At 38.8% G+C, this 23815-nt stretch overlaps 2 protein-coding genes across 3 annotated transcripts; both read left to right on the top strand.

Moving 5' to 3' along the window:
• The first annotated feature begins 5953 nt into the window (after nucleotides 1-5953).
• Nucleotides 5954-9861, top strand: LOC112179301 (vesicle-associated protein 2-1). The gene is made up of 8 exons (XM_024317682.2): nucleotides 5954-6202; nucleotides 6305-6422; nucleotides 7559-7629; nucleotides 7723-7804; nucleotides 8307-8422; nucleotides 8519-8635; nucleotides 9112-9186; nucleotides 9506-9861. Exons 2-8 carry the CDS (start codon nucleotides 6362-6364, stop codon nucleotides 9674-9676), a joined length of 693 nt encoding a protein of 230 aa, XP_024173450.1. The 5' UTR covers nucleotides 5954-6202; nucleotides 6305-6361; the 3' UTR covers nucleotides 9677-9861.
• A 6805-nt stretch (nucleotides 9862-16666) lies between these two features.
• LOC112176094 lies at nucleotides 16667-23217 on the top strand. Of its 2 annotated transcripts, XM_024313913.2 has the most exons (15): nucleotides 16667-17091; nucleotides 17190-17239; nucleotides 17819-19480; nucleotides 19559-19625; nucleotides 19728-19790; nucleotides 19977-20040; nucleotides 20132-20225; nucleotides 20344-20427; nucleotides 20513-20602; nucleotides 20699-20726; nucleotides 20986-21513; nucleotides 21599-21657; nucleotides 22177-22286; nucleotides 22390-22477; nucleotides 22564-23216. In XM_024313913.2, the coding sequence occupies exons 1-15, from the start codon at nucleotides 16710-16712 to the stop codon at nucleotides 22798-22800; spliced, it is 3606 nt and encodes a 1201-aa protein (XP_024169681.1). In that variant the 5' UTR covers nucleotides 16667-16709; the 3' UTR covers nucleotides 22801-23216. The 2 variants fall into 2 exon arrangements, with proteins under 2 accessions (XP_024169681.1, XP_024169682.1); XM_024313914.2 differs by lacking the exon at nucleotides 20513-20602 and having other exon boundaries at nucleotides 22564-23217.
• Nucleotides 23218-23815: the final 598 nt, after the last annotated feature.

Genomic DNA, 23815 nt, shown 5'->3' on the forward strand with positions numbered 1-23815 from the left:
GAAGGAAATCGCCAAGAGAGGCGTGCACGGAACCGTGGAGGTCGACGTGTGAAGAGAGAGAGAGGCGGAGCCTCCGACCATGGTGGTAAAGCCACCAAGAGCATAGGTTGTCCAAATCGCGCCCCAATGGTGCCTCGATCAAGGGAGCCTGACCATAATGATGTTTGTTTTCGATGTGGATCAACTGAACATTGGGCCAAAGCATGTACAGCACCCCAGAATGTTGCAAACGCATACAAGACGTATCGTGAAGCAAGGGAAGCAAATTACATGGAACAAGAAGATCAAGATGGCGATCTAGATCTAAAGGTGGAAGACTACAAGGATCAAGACCCAGAAACTGGTGATTTTGATTAAGTCTTTTTATTTTCCAAGAGATGTAGGCGATTGCCATATTACTTTTTATTGGATTAGATTTTCTTTGATTAAAGAAACAATGATGTACTCCGTTGGCTTATGAATAAAATTTCGAGTTCTTTTCATTATGACTCAATTTTGATTCTGAGCATATTACTTTGTGACTACGATGACTGGACCATCAATATTAATTCAAGGACATGGAATAGCCCAAGTTCCACTTACCAAATGGCACCTTGATTACAGTTGTCACAGAAACTCTCTACGCTCTTAGGGCAAATCGTACCCTATGAATAGCCAACGAATTCCATGCGAAAATGCATGTAGAGAACGGAAATGAGTTCCTTTGCATCACCTCTAATGATTGCGAACAAAGACGCATCTTAGAGAAGTTTATGTGTCTCTCTAGTGGACTCTATGTCACTATTCGAACTATTAATCCAATAAAGTTACGAGAGAAGATCTCTTGGATTGAGACACATATTGGCTTTGTCACGACAGGATAGGTCATCCTGGTCATGATATGATGATCCGTCTACAAAGACTTCATATGGACATCCTTTCTCTCGAGCGAAACGAAGCATGAATCAAACGTTGATTTCCGGACTAAGTGTGACCGACGCAGCTGCCTAGGGCACTGCCTCCGTCCACCACCAGCTTAGGGCTGGCGCAGTCCCTATCCATGACACCATGGATGGCGTCCATCATGGTGATGATGGACGCCCCAGGTGATGCTGCAATCACCAACTTGCTTCAAATAACGTTTTAGACGCTCAGGCCTAACCAAAATACTAAATGGTTGCTTCTAAGGCCTCTCGCTCGTTTTACAAAGCCCGTTCCTTCGGGAAACTAGGACTGAGACCGTCCTATGCAAAGGATATAACAATACTCATTTTGTTCTTACAAAGAATCCGTAAGGATTTTGTGGATTGATTCAACCAACTTGCGGATGCTTAAATATTTCATGATGTTGGTTGACACGCAAACATGCTGGTCATGTGTTGTGCCATTTTCCACCTATAAATGCTGCTTACGCTACACTCCTAGCCCCTATCATATGACAACGGGCTCACTCCCCAGATCATCCTATTCAGTCAATTGGATTTGACTATGCTAGAGAGTTTACATCGAAAGACTTTCGATGGATATTGCAATAGGCTTGATGTTGGACATCACATTCCCATGTACACACCCAATTGGTCTCGCGGAAATGACTACGATGGTAGTCCAAACATTGGTAATGCGCACCAATCTTCTTACATCCGCTTGGGGTGATGCAATATCGCATGCAGCTATGTTAATTCGTCTACGATCTACCGCCACTCAATGTACCTCTGCGTTACAGCTAGTGACTGGGTACACGTATCTTGTACTTACGCACATTTGAGTGAGCTATTTATGTGCCAATTGCGCCGCCACAACATTCTATGATGGGTCCTTACAAACGAATGGGCAACTACATTGGATTTGAGAGTCCAATAATCGTCCGCCACTTAATGCCCTTGCCAGGCGATCTCTTTACCGCTAGATTTGCGAGTTGTCACTTTGATGAGACAGTCTTCCCGTCGTTCGGGGGAGATAAGAACACAGATGTTCAACATGAACGACAGGAATTGTCATGGTCTGTCCCCACTATGTCTCATCTTGATCCCTATTAAAGTGACGAGATCACACAAATATGCTGCAAACATGGATGCAAGGAAGGACGTCCCTATGAGAGGACGTAGCGCCACCCTACACGGAGGTAGGCATGACGCCAATGCCAAAGAGAGTGGCACTTTGGCGTTACAGGTCATGGCCCCAGCTAGGATGTGTGGGAGTCCCGTAGGTTCGAATGATACTTTGGCACATTCCAATCCTTTGATCATCAAGACTCCAAATCCGTCTCATGAGTATCTTCCGTGTGGTTATGGTTGGGGGACGCCTCAATGTCAGAACCTATTCCTGAGAATATAGAGCTCTATGAAACTCCATCATAATTGGTGATGTAGTTGCGTATTTCATTGCGCATGAGTTTGTTGAGTCAGATGATATCGAACCACGCTCCGTTGATGAATGAATACCAACGTAGAGAGTTTTGGCCTAAATGGAAAGATGCGATCCAGGTTAAGATGGATTCTCTAACGAAGAGGATAGAGATGCCAACACCTCCTAACATAGAACCTGTTGACCAATGGGTCTTCGTTAGAAAGCGTGATGAGAAAAAGAGATGGCAATCTCGCCTTATGGCGCAAGGTTTCTCACAAAACGCCCTGAAATCGACTACGATGAGACATATTCTCTCGTAATGGATGTCATTGCACTCCACTACCTTGTCAGTTTGGTAGTTTTCGAATAACTGAACATGCAGCTTACAAATGTGGTCACTACGTATCTCTATGAGGATCTAGATACGGAATATACATGAAGGTTCATGGTGAACTTCATTTACCCAAGTCAAGTGGCTCTAGACCATGAAGCGCGTTTACAAAGAGGTTGAAACACTCACTAAAGTGACTACTTGATTGGGAAGGGATATGCCCACGCGTTTCTATGACAAGTTTCGAATTCTATCTCGGTTCATGTTGGACATGATCTTTATTAGAAGCCCTTAAAGAGTTAAGGGAAACCGCTGAACACTTGAAATCCGAGTTTGAGATGAAGGATTTTGGGAGAACACGATTATGGCTCGGTTTGGAACTTGAGCATCGTGTCGATAGATGCTTAGGCATTTTGACAAGGTCAAGCCTTCAAGCACTCCCATGATCGTCCGTAGTCTTGATCCTGAAAAGGATCATCTTCGTCGAAAGAATGATGACGAAGATATGCTAGAGGCAGGAGTGCCTTACTTAGTACAATAGGCGCATTATTGTACTTATCCCAATGCACAAGACTGGACATCTCATATGTTGTGAACTTGTTAGCTAGATATAGCTCTGCGCCAACGTGAAGCCATTGGATTGGTGTAAAAGATATCTTTCGATATTTGAGATGTACGATTGATATGGGCTTATTTTATCCCTACAAAGAGATGATGGATTCGGACCCATCACACACCAGGTACACCGCCAACACTGGCCTGCGTCCATTATCCCCATCCCAAAACGACATGTGTTTTGGAAGGTTTTGCTGATGTTGGGTATCTCTCTGACCCACACAATGGTCATTCCCAATCCGGTCAAGTGTTCACCATGGGAAAAGACTATGACATCTTGGAGGTCTACAGAATAGACCCTAGTCGTTATATCTTCGAACAATGCAGAGATCATTGCTCTTCACGAAGTGGTTCATGAATGTATATGGATTGGATCCATCATTACGCATGTTCGAAGCAATTGTGGTTTGAAGTCTACCATAGATGAGCCTACGAGCATTTAGGATAATGCTGCTTGTTTTGAACAAATGAGGCAAGGCTACATCAAAAGCGATAACACCAAGCATAATCAGCAACAACAGACTCTCCTCGAGATCAAAGTGAACTAGGTTCGATATGAGGACAGTGAGGCAGACTTGTTTACTAAGTCATTGCCCAAATCCACGTTCGAGAAACATGTGGCAAGAATTGGCTTGCGGAAATTATCTAAACTCCCATGATCGTAGTCATCAGGGGGAGGCGCAGACATCAGGGGGAGATGTCTACATGTTCACCTCGAAACGTGAAGGGTGTGTTGTGCTCTTTTTCCCCTTCGACCGAGGTTATTTTTGTCCCACTGGGTTTTTGTTACTCGGCAAGATTTTTAACTAGGCAACGAGAGAAGCACTGCGTTTGGACAACACAAGGGGGAGTGTTTAAGGATATCTCTATTTGTGTTTAATCCAAACTCTAGGTTACTTGACCTAGTGGTAATAGGGTTCAATTAGAAGAATCTAGAGATTCTCTTTCCTTGTATGATTCTAACTCTATGTATTGTAATCCTCTATATAAAGAGACCCCTATTATCAATGAAAATACACAGCAAATTCCTCTCAATTCTCGTTTCCCTAAAACACTCTTAGATAGCTTTTCTAGCTTTATAGGTTTTTCAATTTATTTTTTATTTTGTATATATATTACTCTTTTGAGAAGAGACAACAATATCTATGATTGATAATGCAGTTATAATACAGAATAGTCAACCCTAAATCTGAACCTCCGGTACCCGTAACTAGATCTGAACCCTCCGGAATCATTTCCTGTCCAGTTAAAAACTATTCATGTGTTCTTTAAAAAATAATAATAATAATAATCTATTCATGTGTTTCAACTCCGACCAATTTCCAGCACCATCAAACCGCCATTTGCTTTCAACACCCAAACAAAAAAACTCAGGTTAGTCCGTATCGTCATCGTAGTGGTCGTGCCTTTGTACACACCCAAGAGATGGTCCAAAAAATTAACCAGGTCCTTCAAAAGGCTCTTCAAATACTACATTGAAATAATTGAAAATGATGATCAACCTACTCCACTACGTACTAGTACAGTAGTACTGCTAATCATGAACGTACCCGATCCAATCAAACTATTACTAGTTCTCCAAAATAACATTCATTGTCATAAAGGTTATTGAAAGACACGATCTTGCCATACCAAAAACCACGATATAATCGACTCTCTCCATTCATCAGTCTCACTATAGAAAGCCTGGATGTTGAATTTGAAAAACATTGATAATTGCGTGGCACTTTTGGATTGGCTAGTCGATCAATATTAGTAGTATAATTCCTTTTTTTTGTTATTTGAGAAGATAGTAGTATCACTCCTTGAGAGAGATTATTAGGTAGAGTAAACATGTCATGTGGCTGGTATGTCCAAGCAATCATGTTTCTCTATTTTTAAATTGTATTATGAAACTACCCATGTTTAATTAAAATGAAGTACCCAGAATAATCCCTTGCATAGACATTGATTGGTTGGCGTATCACCACATGACACGCTTGCCTTACTTAAGAATATCTTGTATCTTGATGACATGCTAAAGATCTTCTCTTATCTGAGGGAATGTCTTCTAACAGATACGATGATACTACTAGCCAATAACAACTCACCAAGTGTATTATTGCATCACACAGCATGATGTGTCTACCAATTAGAAATCACTTTTATATAAATATTTTTTTAGTTGATCTTAAATATTTTGAAGAGATGAAGGCTATCTTATACATGCGCGTCAGGGCAGACCTACAACCTTGACTCTGAAGAACTAACATGGGACACATACGTGTCTCTATAACCCTCAAATATAGATTTCTTCATAAGATTTACAGACCGCGTGACCCAACGCAAGACTAATAACAGTGAGAATCAAACTTCGATTGATACTCAACCACAAACACGTCTGTACTAACTGAACCAACCCACGTTAGTCACTTCTTTATAGCTCATATTATCTTTGACTATTGTCTCATAAAATTTTGAAAACATCTCCCACTCAACCCTTGCATTGGTCATTGGTACCAACTCCTCCTACCGTATTGGCAAATAAATTATTTTATTTCCAGATTAAAAGGCAGAGAGACACGTCAACGTAAAAAAAATACCAGATCAATTGACACGTCCTGAGGTCCCACTTCCAGTCTGGTAGTTGTAAAAAGACTGGTACGCATTTTCTCTCTCTCTCTCTCTCTCTCTCTCTCACTTTTGAAGCGGGCTTCACCATTGCCCTGCTGTCGACACGTGTCCTCCGCTACACTCCCTCCCGTCTCTCTCATTGAAATTCCGAAGCAGCTCCGCCATTCCAAAATTCCCGAGCACAGTTTTGTGGTTGGGTGCTGAAGAAAATCGCTCTCTCTCGGACCGACACCCGATCTTGGTGGCCCAATTTGGACCGAGCAATCCGTACCATTCTTCATTCCTCCACCTACGCTTCTTCCTCCATGTGTTAGTCCCGTACGTATTCAATTTCACTCTCTCTCACACACACATTTTCCTTCTCCTCTCTCTCTCTCTCTCTCTTTGTCTCTGAAACATGTTAGGGTTTGTGAATGGCAGGGTTTGAGATTGTTTGGTGAATTGCTTGGAAAGTTAGAAAACAGTGTTCGTGGAATCATGAGTGCCGGTGGTGGTAATCAGTTGATCTCTGTTCTTCCGGAGGAGCTCAGATTTCAATGTAATAATCTCTCTGTTATTCCCTGTGCATTTCTGACATTGTTCTGCAATAGTAATGTAGTTCTTGGAGATATTGATGATAATCGAAATGCATGAACAAGGAAAATTAGGCATTTTCTTGATCATGTTTATTGTTTTTTTTTTTTTTTTGGATCAATTGAACAGTAGATTATTTATAATCAGAAGTTTGATCAGTAAAAGCTAAGCAAAGTTTATGATATAGATTAATGACCTCAAAAGGCTTGAGATACAATTCATACAAACTTTATGGTAGGTATGGTTGAGCTGTTGAGATTAGTATCTTAAATCTTAAGATGGCAGTAGGTGCCAAGACTAGGTGGAATATGATCAAAGATCGTAGCATCTGAAGAAAATGAAAGCCGGAAATGTTTTTGGGGATAAAATTTAGGGATGGTTTCTTTACCTGATTTAATATGGTTGTGTGCCTGACCTCTCACCTGACACTGGGACATTCTTGTTTACTGCTAATGTGCTTCTCTTGTAACTGTTTGGTTCCTCATGGCCCCTGGATTTGTATCCTTTGCATTTTCAAGCTCTGCTTTTTTACGTTTTTTTCCCCCTTAATTGGGATCTGCGCAGTTCTTTGAGCTAAATGGTAGTTTTGTTACTACCGTGGCATGGCTACAACCTAGGTTTTGGTAGGAATCTTTACATATTAGGTTCTAGTCAGAGTATGTAAAGAAAACTGGTATATCAGTAGTGGTCCTAGCTAAGTTTAACAGAATATAAGAATAGTTGGATGCTGGAAATAATATACAATAAGCTGGTACAGAGTCAACTAGAAACCATATGAACATGCCAACACTGGACCACATGAAGCTCACTTGCTTCCCCTGGTTATGAAACTTTTCTTTTTCCTCAAGGTTAAATTTGTATTGACCCATAATAAGATAAGGATATACACCACATATGATAACTTTTCTTTGAAAGGATTCAAATTAAAAAGTTCTTTCTAGTAGTTAATGCAAATAAGCACACATTGAACTGTGACCTGATCTCCTTATAGTACCACTCCAGGCAGGTTTTCAAACTATTGGTCATGTATTTCTTCTTTGATAGTTTAGTATTGTTTGATACTGTTCTAATGGACTAGTGGTTTTGACATTTGCTGATCAGTTGAGCTGGAAAAGCAAAGCTTTTGCGATCTAAAAGTCATCAACAACACAGAAAACCATGTTGCTTTCAAGGTACGAGTTCTGTTGGTGAATGATATTTAGTTTTTGTCACTAAAAGTACATTTTGTTCAACATGTTTTTGATAGTTTCCACTTTTTTCCCTAGGTTAAAACCACTTCCCCTAAGAAGTACTTTGTACGGCCCAACACTGGTGTTATACAGGCTTGGGACTCGTGTGTAATCAGAGGTGCTACTTGTTACAGTTTTACGGTTTTCATTTTTGCTTTTCTATTTTTGTTAGCTTCACATTGAAAGAAATTGTGACAAAATATGAAGGTATCCTAGAACTATGCTGCAAAGCAGATGAGATCCCCACTGCTTTAGCTAATAAGATATAGAGGTATCGTAGGAATACACTGTAAATTCGATACCTTACAATCAGTTGAGTACTAAATTTCTTAGGACATATAAAGGTATCTTAGAAATACACTCCCCAATAATCATCTCCATTGCTTTAGCTGTAACTGTAATGAGTGCAGTAGAAATTTCTCAACTATGATGAAATTTTAGGAATACACTGCCCAACGAATGAGAACCTTTTAATCTAAGAGTTTTACCAGTTGTAAGAGTGTAATATTTTCTCAAGGTCTATCCGCAAGCCTGCAAAAGTGCTAATAGTGCTTATTTATCCTCTATTCTCTTTTAAAGATTTTATAATTACCGTCTTCCACTAACTGCTGGGTCTGCAGTCACCCTCCAAGCCCAACGAGAATATCCTCCAGACATGCAGTGCAAGGATAAATTTCTCCTACAGAGTACAACGGTGCCTCAAAATTCTGATGTTGATGAACTTCCACAAGATACTGTAAGACGCTTAAGTTGAACACTATTGTCTTTTACATATTAGCTTGCTTCATATGAAATAGTAGTGACGTTGTGCACTATTTAATGTTTCATCCAGTTCACCAAAGAAAGTGGAAGGACAATAGAGGAGTGCAAGCTTAGAGTTGTCTATTTAACTCCGGGTCAAGGAAACTCAGAAGATGGAGCTTCTATGCGTGGTCTTGATACCAATTCTGTGAGTTATATTGAAGTACACGATTTTGGAATAACTGTTTGTCTTGCTAAAATGTGCATGTACAGATTATTGGTTTGGTTTGTTGAGGCCAGTTCTTCACTGAATTACTTCACATATTTAGTCCAAGAATGTGGTGCATATTAAATTTCCTCCCTTGCAAGTTGCAATATGATTTATAACTAGAAACCCAAACCCCAGCTCTAGACTTCTTGAGATTACAAGTAGTGTGTGAATTAAGTGAGGGTGGTATTCAGTATGATATTAAAATAGCAAAGGGATGATGTGAAGAGGCTCCAGTTGCTAGCACAACTACGAGTGTGGCTATATTGTTCTAGCTTAATTTTTTTCAATCCATAGTTCCTTACTGAAATCTTGTAAAGTCCAATATCTAGTTTCTTGCTAAGCACACCACATTGGTGTATGGTATGATAGTTTTTCTTATTCTTACTCTTTAAATTTATTTATTTTTACTGTAGAATCAGACTTTCCAGCGCCTGAAGGAAGAAAGAGATTCAGCTGTTAGACAAACACAGACACTTCAACAGGAACTGGTCAGTTTATAATTATTCTTCTTCTTGCTATACAGTGACATACAGAAGACTTTAGTAGTTAACCTGTCCTAGAACTTTGCCATAAATAGGAGGAGTTAAAAGGAAATAGCATAATCTGTCTGTATATTTCATTTTAGTGACTCTCAACATAAGGTCATATAGTATGCCTGAGGTTGACAAGAGCTGAAAGCCTGAAATAAGTAGTGGGTATAGTCCCATATTAAATATAGAGATGTCGTTTGAAAGAACATACACATAAAGAGCATCAAATATTTACTCGCAGCCCTCACCACTGACGGTCTACTCTTGTTCACTGCAGGACATACTGAAGAGGCGGAGATACCGGAAAGGTGACCCAGGCTTTTCCTTCACCTTTGCAATTTTTGTGGGACTTATTGGACTCATGGTTGGCTTCCTCTTGAATCTGTCATTGTCTTCACCACCCATAGAAGCTTCATCATCCACAGAATCTTCACCATTAATGGATTGACGTTATTCAGGACATCAGGAGATATCTACGTGACAAAATTCATTGTATAATCCCTTTGGGCGTTCTGGTTGGTGGAAAGTCTGCTTTACTTCAAATTTTTTTTTCCTTTTGTATATTGATGATTGTTGCAAATTTGCATCGTGATTAGTTGATTTATTATAAATATATGTGTTTCTATTTGTCTACTTTTCATCGTGTTATGTTGCACTGTTCCTGTGATTCTATTACTGAATTCAGATTGTCTAAACGTATACAAGATGATTGTTTTGTGAATATAAATCACAATAGTATCACTGACCACATATAATTGAAACAGAGCAATCCAAAGATACCTGAAAATGTGATCAATTGCAAACAGTTTCTGCAATATTTCAACTACTCCCAATTCAAGTACAACATGTTCATAGAGAGAAATATGGCAGCTGATATTCTTGCCAAGGCCAGTGTATCTAACTCTCCTGGATTTTGTCTCCTCCGAAGACCTCCTGCTATGGTTACCACTACCTTACTAGATGACATTGCTGCTGTAGCTCACCCTAGAATGTTTTCTAGCAGTCTAAGCTAGGCTCCTTTTTGCTTTTCTTTCTGGGCCATTGGCCCCCAATGTACCCAAAAAAAAAGAAAAAGATACCAGAAAATGATTGAATCGATGACCAAAATTTGCCTCCTTTACTCAACAGCCAAGGGAACTCGATCAAATAGATAAATGAGAAAAATCATACGCTTATAGCTCGGTAAATCCTAATTTTAATCTCTCCACCATACTGGCCAGACCAGCTTGCTGGATATAGAGAAGTTAGCACCGCTGTAGGTGTCGACCGCTTCTATAAGGATGAAGGATTTGGGGTAGTGGCGGATACAAGATATAAAATTGGGGTGGGCTAATTTTAGTAGGTGTGTGTGTGTGTATTTTGGTTAATAATACTCCTAAGAAATTAGATTAGACACTAAAAAATTGGAAATGCTCTTAAAGAAACACTAATGGAAGTGTAGAACTAAATAAGAAAACATTTTAGAAATTTTTTCAAAGAAACACTAGTAAAAAAGTAGAAAATTGGTAACACAAGGAAAAATAAATTGTAGCCAAAGGAAGGAAAAAGAAAATAGAAAAAAATGAATGTGCGGTAAGTCGGTTAGGCAGCTGAGTTATCTCACCTTAGGTCAAGTGTTCAATCCGTGGTAACCCCCATTTCTGTACCAAAAATAAAAGAAGAAAGAAGAACCTGGGGGAAAACTGGAAAAGCATAAAAAGAAGCAACTTTACTTCTAAGAGCAAGTCCACACGTAGTCAAGAAATGTCAAAGGGTCGACCAGTTAAGAAATTGTTCACTGCCACTGGACATATGTTTCCACCCGTTCTGTTTCTTGACTAGTCAGATTTACTGTTCATTGAATTTTTTAAATATTTTTTTTAGAAAATTGAAATAGATTTGATGTAAATAGATGGTAATAATGGAGATTTATGGATAACTAATGTCAGAATTGTGATTGCTATAGCTTTTCGGAAAGGGAATGACGCTAGGAAGAGAATTCGTCGCTTTGCCACAACGTGTGGGGTTTTTTGAGCTTTCGGGATCGTTTTGGGCCTCAAAATTGCAATTTACTATTTTTATAATATTTTCGGTGGACAAATTATGAGCCACGTATAGTTACCGACAATATTTCTTGAAATGAGTGAAGCCACCACCGACAATTATTTTGAAATGCTTGAAACAACCACCGACATATTTGAACGAACCAGATCATTTGCATACTATTCAATCTAACGGTTATTGTTGATGTAATCTTTATCTAAGATTTCGGATCAGATTATGTCGAACCAGGAGTGGACACGTGTCCTTATCATCTGATCACGTTTTATGTGAAAATTGTAAATAAATAGAGCAAGAGGCAGCACACCATTCACACACAATCTGATATTGGCAAATCTCCTTCTTTTTCATATCTCTAGATCAAACACATTTCCTCTCATTCCCTCATTTCAATGAAGAGATTGTGGGCTAAGTATCGACAATCTCGAGATGAAGATCATGAAGAGATGTGTACGACTAATGCTCTTGTGGTAGCAGCAGTCGCTGAAGCTGAAGCTTCCTCTCAAACACGACGAGGGGGTTCTCGATCGGGGTGTGTACCAAATGAGGACAATTTAGGGAATCAAGAGGGAAAAACATGATGGAATATTACTTTGTGGAGCTTCCAGTTTTCAGTGAAGAAGAATTCCGGATACGGTACAGGATGAGTCACAATGTTTTCAATCGCATCTCTAGTGACCTTTGTCGCTATGACCAGTACTTTGTCTAGAAATCAGATACTGCTAAGAAAGTCGGACTACTTCCCCAGCAGAAGCTGACATGTTCCATAAGAATGTTTGCTTATGATACTTGGGCAGATTAATGCTCTGAGTATTGTCGGATGGAGAAATCTACCGCCATCGAGGCTCTGAAACGATTTACAAGAGGAATCGTTAATCTGTACTCGGCAGAATACCTCCGGGCTCCTACTCCGGCCGACCTTAGAAGACTTCTCGCCAAAGCTGAGAGAAGAGGCTTTCCTAGGATGATTGGAAGCATCGACTGCATGCACTGGCAATGGAAGAATTGCCCAACAGTTGGGCTGGAGAATACAGCGGTCGAAAACGTGTGCCCACTATCATCCTCGAAGCAGTCGCATCTTATGACACATGGATATGGCATGCCTTATTTGGAATGTCTGGATCATGCAACGACCTCAACGTGCTTGCGTCCCTGTTGTTTGACAAGCTCACTGCTAGTCGAACGCCTCAGATCCAATTTCAAGTGAATAACAGAATTCACAATTTAGGCTACTATCTCGCTGATGGTATTGGCGACTTTCGTGAAATCAATTCCAAGGCCTACACGACCCAAGGATCTGAAGTTTTCCCAGACTCAAGAGGGGTACAGGAAGGATGTGGAAAGATGTTTAGGCATTTTACAGTCACGCTTTAGTATTGTTCGAGGAGTAGCTCATGGCTGGGATAGAGAAGACGTTCGATACATCATGCTGACTTGTATTATATTACACAACATGATAATCGAGGATGAAAGACCAGATGACAGTGATGAGGATTTGGAGTCCGATGAAGAAGATGATACCAAAATGAGGCCCAGGTTTGGGAAGGATCGACCGGTGATGACTTTGATCCTGTTAGTAGAGATGGTTATTATTTCAACGGATTCATGGATCGATAAGATGCCATTAGAAGTGCAAACCTCTTCTTTTTAGGCAGAGCTCAACCCCATCACCACCGCTGATCTTAGTTTTCAGATCACAAACCCACAAACACTGAGCTCAACCCACAAATTTTTCTTCCTAAGCCAAAGCTCGAGGGTTTTAACAGTTAAACTCCCACCTTTCCAAACCTCTCGATCCAATATCCCATTCTCTTTCAATCTCAATTCTCTTCGATCCATTCAAACCCACCGTAGTTTTCCAGCGACTCCCATATCCAAAACGGCATCGTTGGCCTCATCTACGACATTCCTATCCCCATCGACAACGCTGACACTGACATCTACAACAACTCAGTCTAATTCAAACTCGAGAACGCAGTTTTTGAATGTGGGTATTGATCTTTCTGTGAATCTGAATGAGGTTATGTATGTGGGTTTTTCTTTTGTGTGGCGCTGGTGATTTTTGAGGCAATTGTAACGGTTCTTCATTATTTCTATTCTTGGTGGGCAATTGTATGTGGGTATTCATTTTCACTATTAACTTTCAGTTAAATAAGTTCTCATGGATGACTTAATTCTCATTTTGTTCGTTGTTATGAAGACACAAGCTTCAATGGAATTCCCCAGAGTCTGTGCCCAGTTGTTTGTTCTCACATCTCAAAGTTATAAGTATAAGCAAGGGCGGATCTATAGGGGTGGGAGGACTCAAGCCCTCCCCAGACTTTTGGGTTGAAAAAAAAAAAACCTATATATATGATATATATTTTTTGTTTGTATGTATGTTTGTTTGACGAAGCCTACCTGTGCAAACTCCCAAATTATCAAAGTCAAACTCCTCTCTGGCTCTCCCATTCTCTCCGTCCATCATAAACTCTCATTCTTCTTCTTCTTCTTCTTCCCAAAAAGGCCTAAATTTCAGACTAAATTCAATCGTTGAATACTTGAGCTCTCAAGTTCTTATCTTCTCGCTCCTGCATTCCCACACTTATGTATAATTGTACTAAATTTTTTTTTTCCTAAAGAGACACATAAATACGTAGCCCACCCCATTTTCAGATCTTAGATCAGCCACTGAGTATAAGGAATTTTAGTGGAAGGCCGAGGATGAGATGAAACCAAGATAGAAAGAGAGCGACTTATCTTGCTCAACTAGTATAGGGATTTTTGAGAGGGGTATAACAGAGGGGTTTTGAGTTTAGAGGGCTGTGAAGAAGAAGACAGAGGATTATGGTGGTGGAGTAATTTGGTTCTTTGAGGAATTGGAAATTTGGGGAATTTTTGGTTGGCGATTATAAAATGGGTGTGGAAATCGTTGATCAAGGTTTGTATACCAATTTGGGGTTTTTCGATGGTTCTGGTTTCAATTGTGGTAAAGGAAAATGGCTTTTTTGCCTAGCTCTTCTAGGGAAGAAAAAGAGGTATGCAGAAAAATAAAATAAAAAATATTTTAAAAATTAAAAGGGGAGGAAGTTAGGGTTAGAATAGAAATTTTACCATTAAAATGGGTCCCACCAAGCTGCAGGTGGCGTAGAATGATTTGCCACGTCACGAGTTAATGGCACATTTAGATGGAAAGTTAATAGAATGGACATCTTGAGTGAGATTTGAGAGTCCGAGGAGTATTTTGTTGAGATTAGAAGGTAAATGATTGGAATGTAGAGACCCTCAAAGTATAGAGAGTAAGCAGTATTTTGTCTAAACAACAAATATGGTGTTCCATGAAAGAGTGAAAAATCACACTACATATCTTTTCCTTTCAATTATAAGAGATAACTAGATTCATCTCTATCTCCTCAATTGCTATATCCATCCTAACCATCGTTATCTCTATCTCATTTCTTTATGTTTCTTCAAATCATCATCAATGGAGAGTTTAGCCCAACCCTCGCCCATAAATCCTCCCATAACCCATTACCCTACCAGCTTGAACAACAAATCATGAACAACTTAAAATGTCACAATATATGTTCCATCCAAAACCTTCTAAACCCAAGATGACAAGGGCTTTATCACCCACTTGATCCTCTTGGTCGGCTTAGTGTTAAAGGCCCTTCTCTCCAAGTTCTGTAGATACATAAAGCCTCAAAAGAGGGGAACTTGCGATAGATTCTTCACCGTGTGCAAAATCTGTAAGCATAAGAGAAGATAAGGTTAGTTGTTATTTCGATATCAAAATATGCACAATTTCATTAGGTTTGGATAACGAATGTGATAATGAATGAAACTCCATCATCTTTGGTATTGAAATATAAATATTCTTGATGGAATACGATAGTCACTTGAGAAAATTGGTAAGTAAAAACTGAAAAAGGAAGCAAACAGAGGAAAAAAAAAAACCTTGCAGGCCAAGGAGGAGGAACATATGCTATGCAATCTATAGGAGCATTCTGTTCTGCTCTAATTTTTTCCGTACCACCCATTTCTAGGAAGAAATAAGTTAGTTTGAATAATCTTAATCGTCTCTCTGCTTTTGTTTCTCCCATTCTATTTCTGTCCATCCTACCTCTAAAAAGAAAAGAATTGACACTCACAAGTTTCAAATCGACAACCATGAGCTAAGAAAAGAACACGACTGATGACTCACATATGTAGCGAGAAAGAAGGTACGAATTAATTTATAGAAAACTGGAGGACAAAACCGATGGGGGAATCAAAGTTTATTTTGGTAGTGGCGTATGCAGAGCACCCATATAGCAGTTTCAGAAGTAAAGAGTAAGCAATTTCTAACACCTTATTGATTTTCATCATGTCATTTCGCGTGAAAGTGCACGTAACTCATGTCGAACTTCCATAAATAAGAACTTTTAAGAGGTTTTTCATAAACTTTTCACAGGTTTTCACGCTATAGTGCAGAGCATCCATGTAGCGGTTAAATGAGTAAAAATCTAGGCATAAGCAATTTTAACACGAAAATGTATCATTTCAACTTTCAAGTGAAAGTGCACATAACTTGTGTAGAACTTCCATAATAATTTTTTTAACAGGTTTTCCATAAACTTTCACGGGTTTTCACATTATAGTGCAGAGCACCCATATAGTAGTTACATGAGCAAAGAGCTAATTATAAGCAATTTCTGACACACCTTACTGATTTTCATGTCATTTCATGTGAAAGTGCACATATCTCATGCAATAGTTTCATAAAAGGATAATTTGTCAAACAGTACATGAACTAAAGGTCAATGTGAATTAATGTTCCTCACTTTACATTAATTACACTTTGGTACCTAGACTATAAAACCCGACCAACTTTTGGTACACGCCATCAATAACTATGTTAGTTGGCAAGCCACCTGGCATATTTTCAAGGATAAACTCGTCTCCTGACTATCCACCTCTTTTTTTTTTTTAACTATCCACCTTTAGAAAGTCAATCTTTTTTAATAAAAAGAAAAAGAATAGTGGTGGTGCGATCTTGAACGTAGATCCACCTTGGAAAGTTTTTTTTGTCACCTGTGCTGGATGAGAATGTCAGCGGTAGTTGTAAAGTTGCAAATTCTACAATCCTTGAAGATGAAAGAATTGTGGCAGATTCGGAGGCAGAACTTAGAAAAACTGAATAGTGGTGGTTAGATGAGGACATCAATAAAAAACTTAGTTTTAAATTTTTAATCAGATTTTATAAACAAAAATAAAAAAATTAGAATTTAGAAAATTAGATTAGACGCAAAACGTTAGCACCATTACATTTTAAATTCAAAATTGGAAAAACAGTAATGGCGGGAACTTCTCACGCTCTCAATCTCAAACCCTACACGTGTCCCCGCATTGCCGCCTCTCTTTCCCCCTCAATTCTACATCTCTCTCTCTCTCTCCCCGATCCAAATCTCAGACCCACAGCCATGGCAACTAATCCACTCGACTCAGCCCTCACCGCCTCAACCATCTCCGACTCCGACAAGGCTTGGCACCTCCTCGCCCTCCTCTTATCTCTCGGCCGCCGCACCCCGCCCTCTGAGCTCGCCGCCCGATGCACGGCGTTCCCAGCAACTACTCATTCGGTCCGACGCCTTTGCTCCGTCGCCAATTCGCCGCTCTCCTTGTCCGACGATCTATACGTCACGCCGTCTCTACTCGCCTTAACCGCTCTCGCGGAGTCCGTTTCATGTTCCGGCGCCGCCGGCGGTGCACTGAGAACCTACTCAGGGAAGAGGAAGCGCGTCGTTTTGGATTGCGGATTTGTGCCCTCGGCCAAACGGAGATTGATTGTGGATTTTGAAAATGGTAAATTGTTGCTTTTCTTTTCATTTTTCCCCTATTATTTTTTTTTTTTGTATAAATTTATGATGAGTTTGGTTAGTAATTGTGGCGATGAATTGCAGTATATGAAGAGAAAGGAGCGCGGAAATCAGTCGTAATTTCTCCTCCAAAGGTAAAATTAAGTGGTTTCGCAATGCATCTGTAGTTGTGTAAATTAATTGTTTTTCTTCTGATAATTTTATTTTTGTGCACAATTTTATTTTTTAGTCTATAGATGTTGAATAAACTTAAAAGAGTAGAATTTGGTGTACATTAATTTGAGATCCCATTTATCTGGTTACCAAAATCCAAAATTACGTATGACAACTGTTAGAGCTTTGCTTAAATTATTTAATTTTCGCATATTATAAACTTTACTTTTCCTCATTAGTCTAGCTAGTCTTAGCAATATGAACAAATTTCTTTTCCCAAGTTTCGTCATTCAAAGAACTGTGGCCTTAGTTTGGCGAAAAGTAAATAGTCCGAGTGATTTGATATTCTAAGTTACAAAAAAGTGGCTAGTTTAGTTGCATTCTCTGGTAAAGCGGCTGTGTCTGTACTCCTGTCCTTCTTTCTCTTTTGTTTGAAGCACAATCCCCTCGAGGTTTTCGGCTTCTCTATTCATTTTAAAAGAGTTTTTGTTGCATGCTTAAAGTACAACCAAGCAAAGTTGCTTTTCCAGACAGCTTTTAAACCAGATCATTTTTTGCAGATACATTTTCATATGACTGACTACCTCAGCAGAAAAATAAATATGCTACCAAGCGATGTGGCTGTGGGGTTGAATAAACCGATGTTCAGTTCTCCATTATTTATTGAATATAGTGCTGAGCCATCCAGTGGTGGAGTGAAGAACATTGATAATGTAGAAGATCAAATGGAGACCGATCTAACTCTGCAAAGGAACATTAACAAAACAGTTATGGCCTGTGTAGATGATTTAGAGCCAACTGTTCCAACAGTGTCAGAAGATTTAGTACTTTATGAAGAAGCTAACATGCACGAGATAGATAGCTTGGCCAAATCTTACCTAGAGAAAAGTAAAGAAAGCATTTTGTCACCTGTGCTGGATGAGAATGTTAGCGGTGGTTGTAAAGTTGCAAATTCTACAATCCTTGAAGATGAAAGAATTGTGGCAGATTCGGAGGAAGAATTGTTAGTAGATCCAGGCAACCGCAATGGTGAAAGTGAAAACATGTCCCACCCACAAACTGCTCTCTCTGATAAGCTGCCTGGAATCGACTCCAGAAGATTAGAAGAGGAGGACTATGAAGATACAATACCTTTGAGAAAAAGGCTTATAAGAATACTTGAGACCCGAGTCAAACTTCCAGTTACTGATTTCTCTGTTGCTGAAAAGCAATTGTTGCAGCCATTTGAAAAGGTGTCCAAGGATTTAGTACTCTATGAAAGAACTAACATGCATGAGAAAACCAAAGAAAGCATAATCTCACCAGCTTTGGATGAGAGTGTTAGCGGTAGTCGTAAAGTTACAAACGCTACAATTCTTGAAGATGTAAGAACTGTGGGAAATCATGAGGAAGAACTGTTCATAGATCCTGGCAACCCTAATGGAGAGACTGAGAATCTATCACAGCCATTTGCTGCTGTTTCTGATAAGCAGCCTGGAACCGGCTCCAGAAGCTTAAAAGAGCAGGATTTTGAAGATACGATACCATTGCATAAAGAGCGACATGAGAACCAAACCATTTGTGTCGCCACTGATCTCTCCTCTCCTAAGGTGTCCAATGATTTAGTACTCTATGAAGGAGCTGACATGCATGAGATAGATATCCAGGGAAACTCTTACCAAGAGAAAATCAAAGAAAGCATAATGCCAGCTTTGGATGAGAGTGTTAGTGGTAACTGTAAAGGTACAAATGCTACAATGCTTGAAGATAAACGAATTGTGGGAGATGCAGAGGAAGGATTGTTAGTAAATCCTGGCAACCCTATTGGAGAAACAGAAATTCTATACCAGCCATATACTAATGTTTCTGATAAGCTGGCTGGAATTGACTTCAGAAGATTGAATGAGGATGATTATGAAGATACAACACCTGTGAATAAAAGTCTTATGACAAGAAATGAGACCCAAACCACCTGTCCTGCTACTGAATTCTATGTTCCTCAAAAGCAGTTGTTGAAGTCCTCTGCAACAATGAAGGCCATGGACAAGGATAAAATATCTTCAAGATTGCAATCTCTATATAGTTGTAGTCTAGAGCAAGATCAGACTGTTGCCACTCCCAAAGTGAACCTCCAACATAAAATGGATCAGAAGACAAATAGCATGGTACACAAATCAAAGCAGAATTGTGGTGACATGCATATTAATGAAAGAAAGAGACGATACAAATCTATTTCCTCTAAGGTATGCTGCACTAATAAAAATTAATGTCAATAACTGCAAGTATGCTTTTATTATGATCTTAACTCTAATGCTTTGTAGGATCAGCCAGAGAAAAAAGAACTTCCAAATTTTGATTCTTATATGGTAGAAGAAGAAGAAGGTTCAGGTATGTATAGGCGTAAAGCTCTTACTTAGATATTGAAAATTGGTATCCTTAACAAGCTGTTTGTATTGTGGATTAATTAATCGCTGTTTCCTAAACTGGTAGGTGGTTATGGCACTGTTTACAGGGCGAGGAGTAAGAATGACAGGACAAGGGTTGCCATTAAGTGTAAGTGAGACATTTTTTTTTGTCCTGCCTGATCTAAGGCTTAAAAGGGGTTTGAGCTGCATCACATACCTTAAAGCCCTTCTAGTTAGAGGTTTCTGGTTCATTATGAAAGTTGTTGCTGCTCACCCCTTTGAGTTTAACCCAAATTGAAGTTCCTGGTCTCAAATTTCTAAAATGGCCCTGCAGGTCCACATGCTAATGCTCATAAGAGCCATGTTAACAATGAGTTGAGAATGCTGGAAAGGTTTGGGTACGTATTTGAGAAGTTTTACTCCAGCCAATGTTGTGCTTCTGACACATGAAGTAGTAAATTCTTATTTCCCTGTAAATTTGTAATTTAGGGGGAAGAACTTTGTGATCAAATATGAAGGCTGTATCAAGAATGGAAATTCAAGTTGCTTTGTATTACAGCATGTTGAGCATGATAGGCCTGAGGTAACCTTGGACATTTTGATAACTTGCAGTTTTATTTACTTCACTTTACTTCTATTTTTTTTTTCTTCAGAAGACACTACTTTTTGGTCTTATTTTTTTATGTCGGTATTACCTTTAGGTTTTAAAGAAAGAGATAGATGTTTGTGAGCTCCGGTGGTATGGATATTGCTTGTTTAGAGCACTTGCAAGCCTTCATAAGCAGGTAGGCACAGTTGCTATCTATATTCTATTTGGATTCTGGATCTTTTAGTAAAAGTTTCTCTATAATGTATATTCCTGCATTCCAGGGAATCATACATAGAGATGTTAAACCCGGCAATTTCCTTTTCTCTCGTAAGGCCAACAAGGGTTACCTTATTGATTTCAATCTATCCATGGTTAGTTTACTTGTAGTGGTATTCTATTTTCTTATTAGTTTGTGTCACTATTTATGTATTTGTCTAATTGTATTTCATTTATATTTTGTTTGACAGGACTTGCATCAGAAGTATGGAAATAATAGTAAGCTTTCATCTCCCTTCGTGTATCTAGATTTTCTGTTGACATGGTTTTAGTTATTAGACTCAGATTTTGTTCCGTTATTGATTAAATAGATTGTCACGAGTTAAGATTAGTTTGATTGCTATATATCTGATACATTTTGTCTTTGAGCAAACTCTCTCTCTCTCTCTCTCTCTCTCTCTCTCTCTCTCTCTCTCTGTCACTAGTATATGGCATTAAAATATTATAACATGGTGAAACTAATTTGAAAAATTCACAGGTAAGTCAAGAGGGGGATTTGATGTAAGCAGCAATGATGAGAAGCTTATGACTGCAAAAAATTTACCTCCAATCACACTTAGGAAGTTGCCAAGTGGTAAATCTTTACTAACAGCCAATGGAGAGACCTCAAAAGGTTTGAAATCCACTTTTGATATGAAGGATCTAAAAAAGATGGCTTTCAGCCAAATGAAGGCCAATAATGATTCGGGTAGTAGGAAGGTAATCAAAAGTCAGGGTGCAGATGGCTCAGGCATAACGTCAGTAAAGGATGTTACAAGTACCAGAACTCCTTCGGCAGAAAGGATGAGAGAACCTTTGCCATGCCAAGGAAGGAAAGAACTGATCAGCCTAGTACAGGAAGCAAGGCAGAGTCCAAATCATGAGGCATCAAGTATTTCAGCTCTTATGAGAAAGAGGGTTCCTGCCCCTCCCGTAAATGTTGATGGCAAGCTTTTCCATGTCACTCCGATGCCTATGCACTCAACTACCAGTGGTATTGGTGGTCCATGCTTGATAAGAAGCAGAGGTTTGTTTCTTTTTATTAATTTGGTCAATCTGGTTGGAGTAAACATTTTTCTTTCCTCAAATTTTCATGTTAAATTTTTTCTTAGGTCTTGGAAAACATAAAGAAGGCCCTTGTGCTGGAACAAAAGGCTTCAGGGCTCCAGAGGTGTGGTTTCCTAATAAACATTAAATATTGCCTTGCTTTAAATCTTTATATCCTCAATATGAGTGTTGCAAGTACATGTATGATTGTGATTATTTACAATAAGAAACATTCTTAAGTAGACAGCAACAGATATATTGAGTTTTTGCCAACCATGAACGCAAAATAGTTGAAAGTTACCACTGGTAAATGATTGAAGTTGCTTTCTGTTTTCCCAAAGTAATACTGTCTCTTCAGGAGAAACAAGTAGGTGGGGAGTTGCTAAATGAATATGACTAATACCCCTTTTACCTAATCTAAAAGCAATTATGTTATTTTGTAAAAGTGTAGTCTTGACTCAATGGATCATGGGAATAGGTTCCAGATTTGAGAAAAAAAAAATCTTTTGTTTTTAGTTAGTACCCTGTGCACTTACAAATGATTATATTTTATAATATATGTAACCTTATAGCATTTAGTATGCGTTTCATTTCTGGAAACTTTTTCTTGGACTGACGGGGCCACTGACCATGGTCTATGCAGGTTCTCTTCAGATCTCCACATCAAGGCCCCAAAATTGATATCTGGTCTGCCGGAGTCACGCTACTCTACTTGTTGATTGGCAGAACACCCTTCCTTGGTGAACCTGAACTGTAAATACTCAAATATCCTTGCTTTTGATCCTTAAGATTTATGAGTACTTGTCTTTTGCATTCTAATTTTTCATTTTGCCAACCATATTATGGTTATTACCAGGAACATCAAGGATATAGCAAAGCTGAGAGGCAGTGAAGATTTATGGGAAGTTGCCAAGCTACACGACCGTGAATCCTCATTTCCAGTGGTATTTATCATTCATAACTGTGAATTACTTAACCGATAGTGTTCATCAGAAGATATATTGAATTGCGAAATATTATTTTTTCACAGGAGCTCTATAGTACAGATTGTTTGCCCTCTATTAAACTGAAGGAGTGGTGTAGAATGAACACAAAGAGACCGGACTTCTTTGAGCAAATCCCAAGACCCCTTTTCGATCTTGTGGATAAATGCTTGATGGTGAACCCTAGGGTTAGATTGAGTGCAGAGGAAGCGCTTAAACATGAGTTTTTCGCTCCATGCCATGAAGAACTGAGAAAGCACAGGCTTCAAAGGCAGGTATTATAGCATGTACTCTAGAATAGAAGGTGCTCTATACATGACGAGGCATCATCACCAAGCCAAAATTAACATTGTCTCAATTGAAGGCTTAATCAGCTAACAAATCATGGTAAATTCCTTTCTAATTAAAGGCTCTAAAGTTCAACTTTATGATGCTGTATTCTTCCTGTAACTTGTAAAGCTTGTAATTACTAACGTAACAGAAATCAGAAATTATGTCAACCCTTCTTCTGTAGGATATTTGTAGGAAGTGTTTCTTCCTATATATGCACATGCACAACACGATGAGAATATAGGTGATATATTTATTTAATTTATGCCGGAAAAGTTAAGGGTATAAAATTTCATTTCAAAAAGCGTGTTGGGTAAGCGTGTATAGACAAGGACTTTGCTGAAGTCAATGTTTAGTTCTGAACATTTATATCAAGTGGTCAAAATTGGGATTGATTATGACCAATCAGAGCAAACAATGTCATGTTGTTGACGTGGCAGGGTTCGATTGGTGATGTTTTGTTGTTAGATTATTTTCTTATTTTTCTTACGGGCAAAGCTAAAATCGACAACAAGAAGCGGAGGAACCTAAACCGGATTAATTGCGCCGAGTCAACCCAACGCGAAAGATCCAGAACCATCCATTAATTTTACCAAAATACCCCTGTCTAAACCATTCATGATTAAATTTAACTCATTTCAGTGAGTTTGGTATGCCGACATTCCTTTATACAAAACTTATTAGTTTTTTAAAATGAAAAATATCTAATTAAAATTGGAACTACTTTGTGAAACTTTCAATAGCAATTCCTTTTGCGTTTCATTTCAAAATTAGAACGTGTTCTAGTCACAAAGAGGATGCAAAACACTCATTATCTAAAACTATGAAAAATAATTTAATGTGCTCAACTTGTATTTATGATAGTGATAGCTTGAAAAGTTAACGAGAGTAGATTCTATTTTAGGGGGAATTTCATTTCCTATTTTACCATCCACACTCATTCTTTTGTTTTTTAGTAACTTAAATTTT

Source organism: Rosa chinensis, chromosome 7 (assembly GCF_002994745.2).
Source record: "Rosa chinensis cultivar Old Blush chromosome 7, RchiOBHm-V2, whole genome shotgun sequence".
Classification (NCBI taxonomy): Eukaryota; Viridiplantae; Streptophyta; class Magnoliopsida; order Rosales; family Rosaceae; genus Rosa; species Rosa chinensis.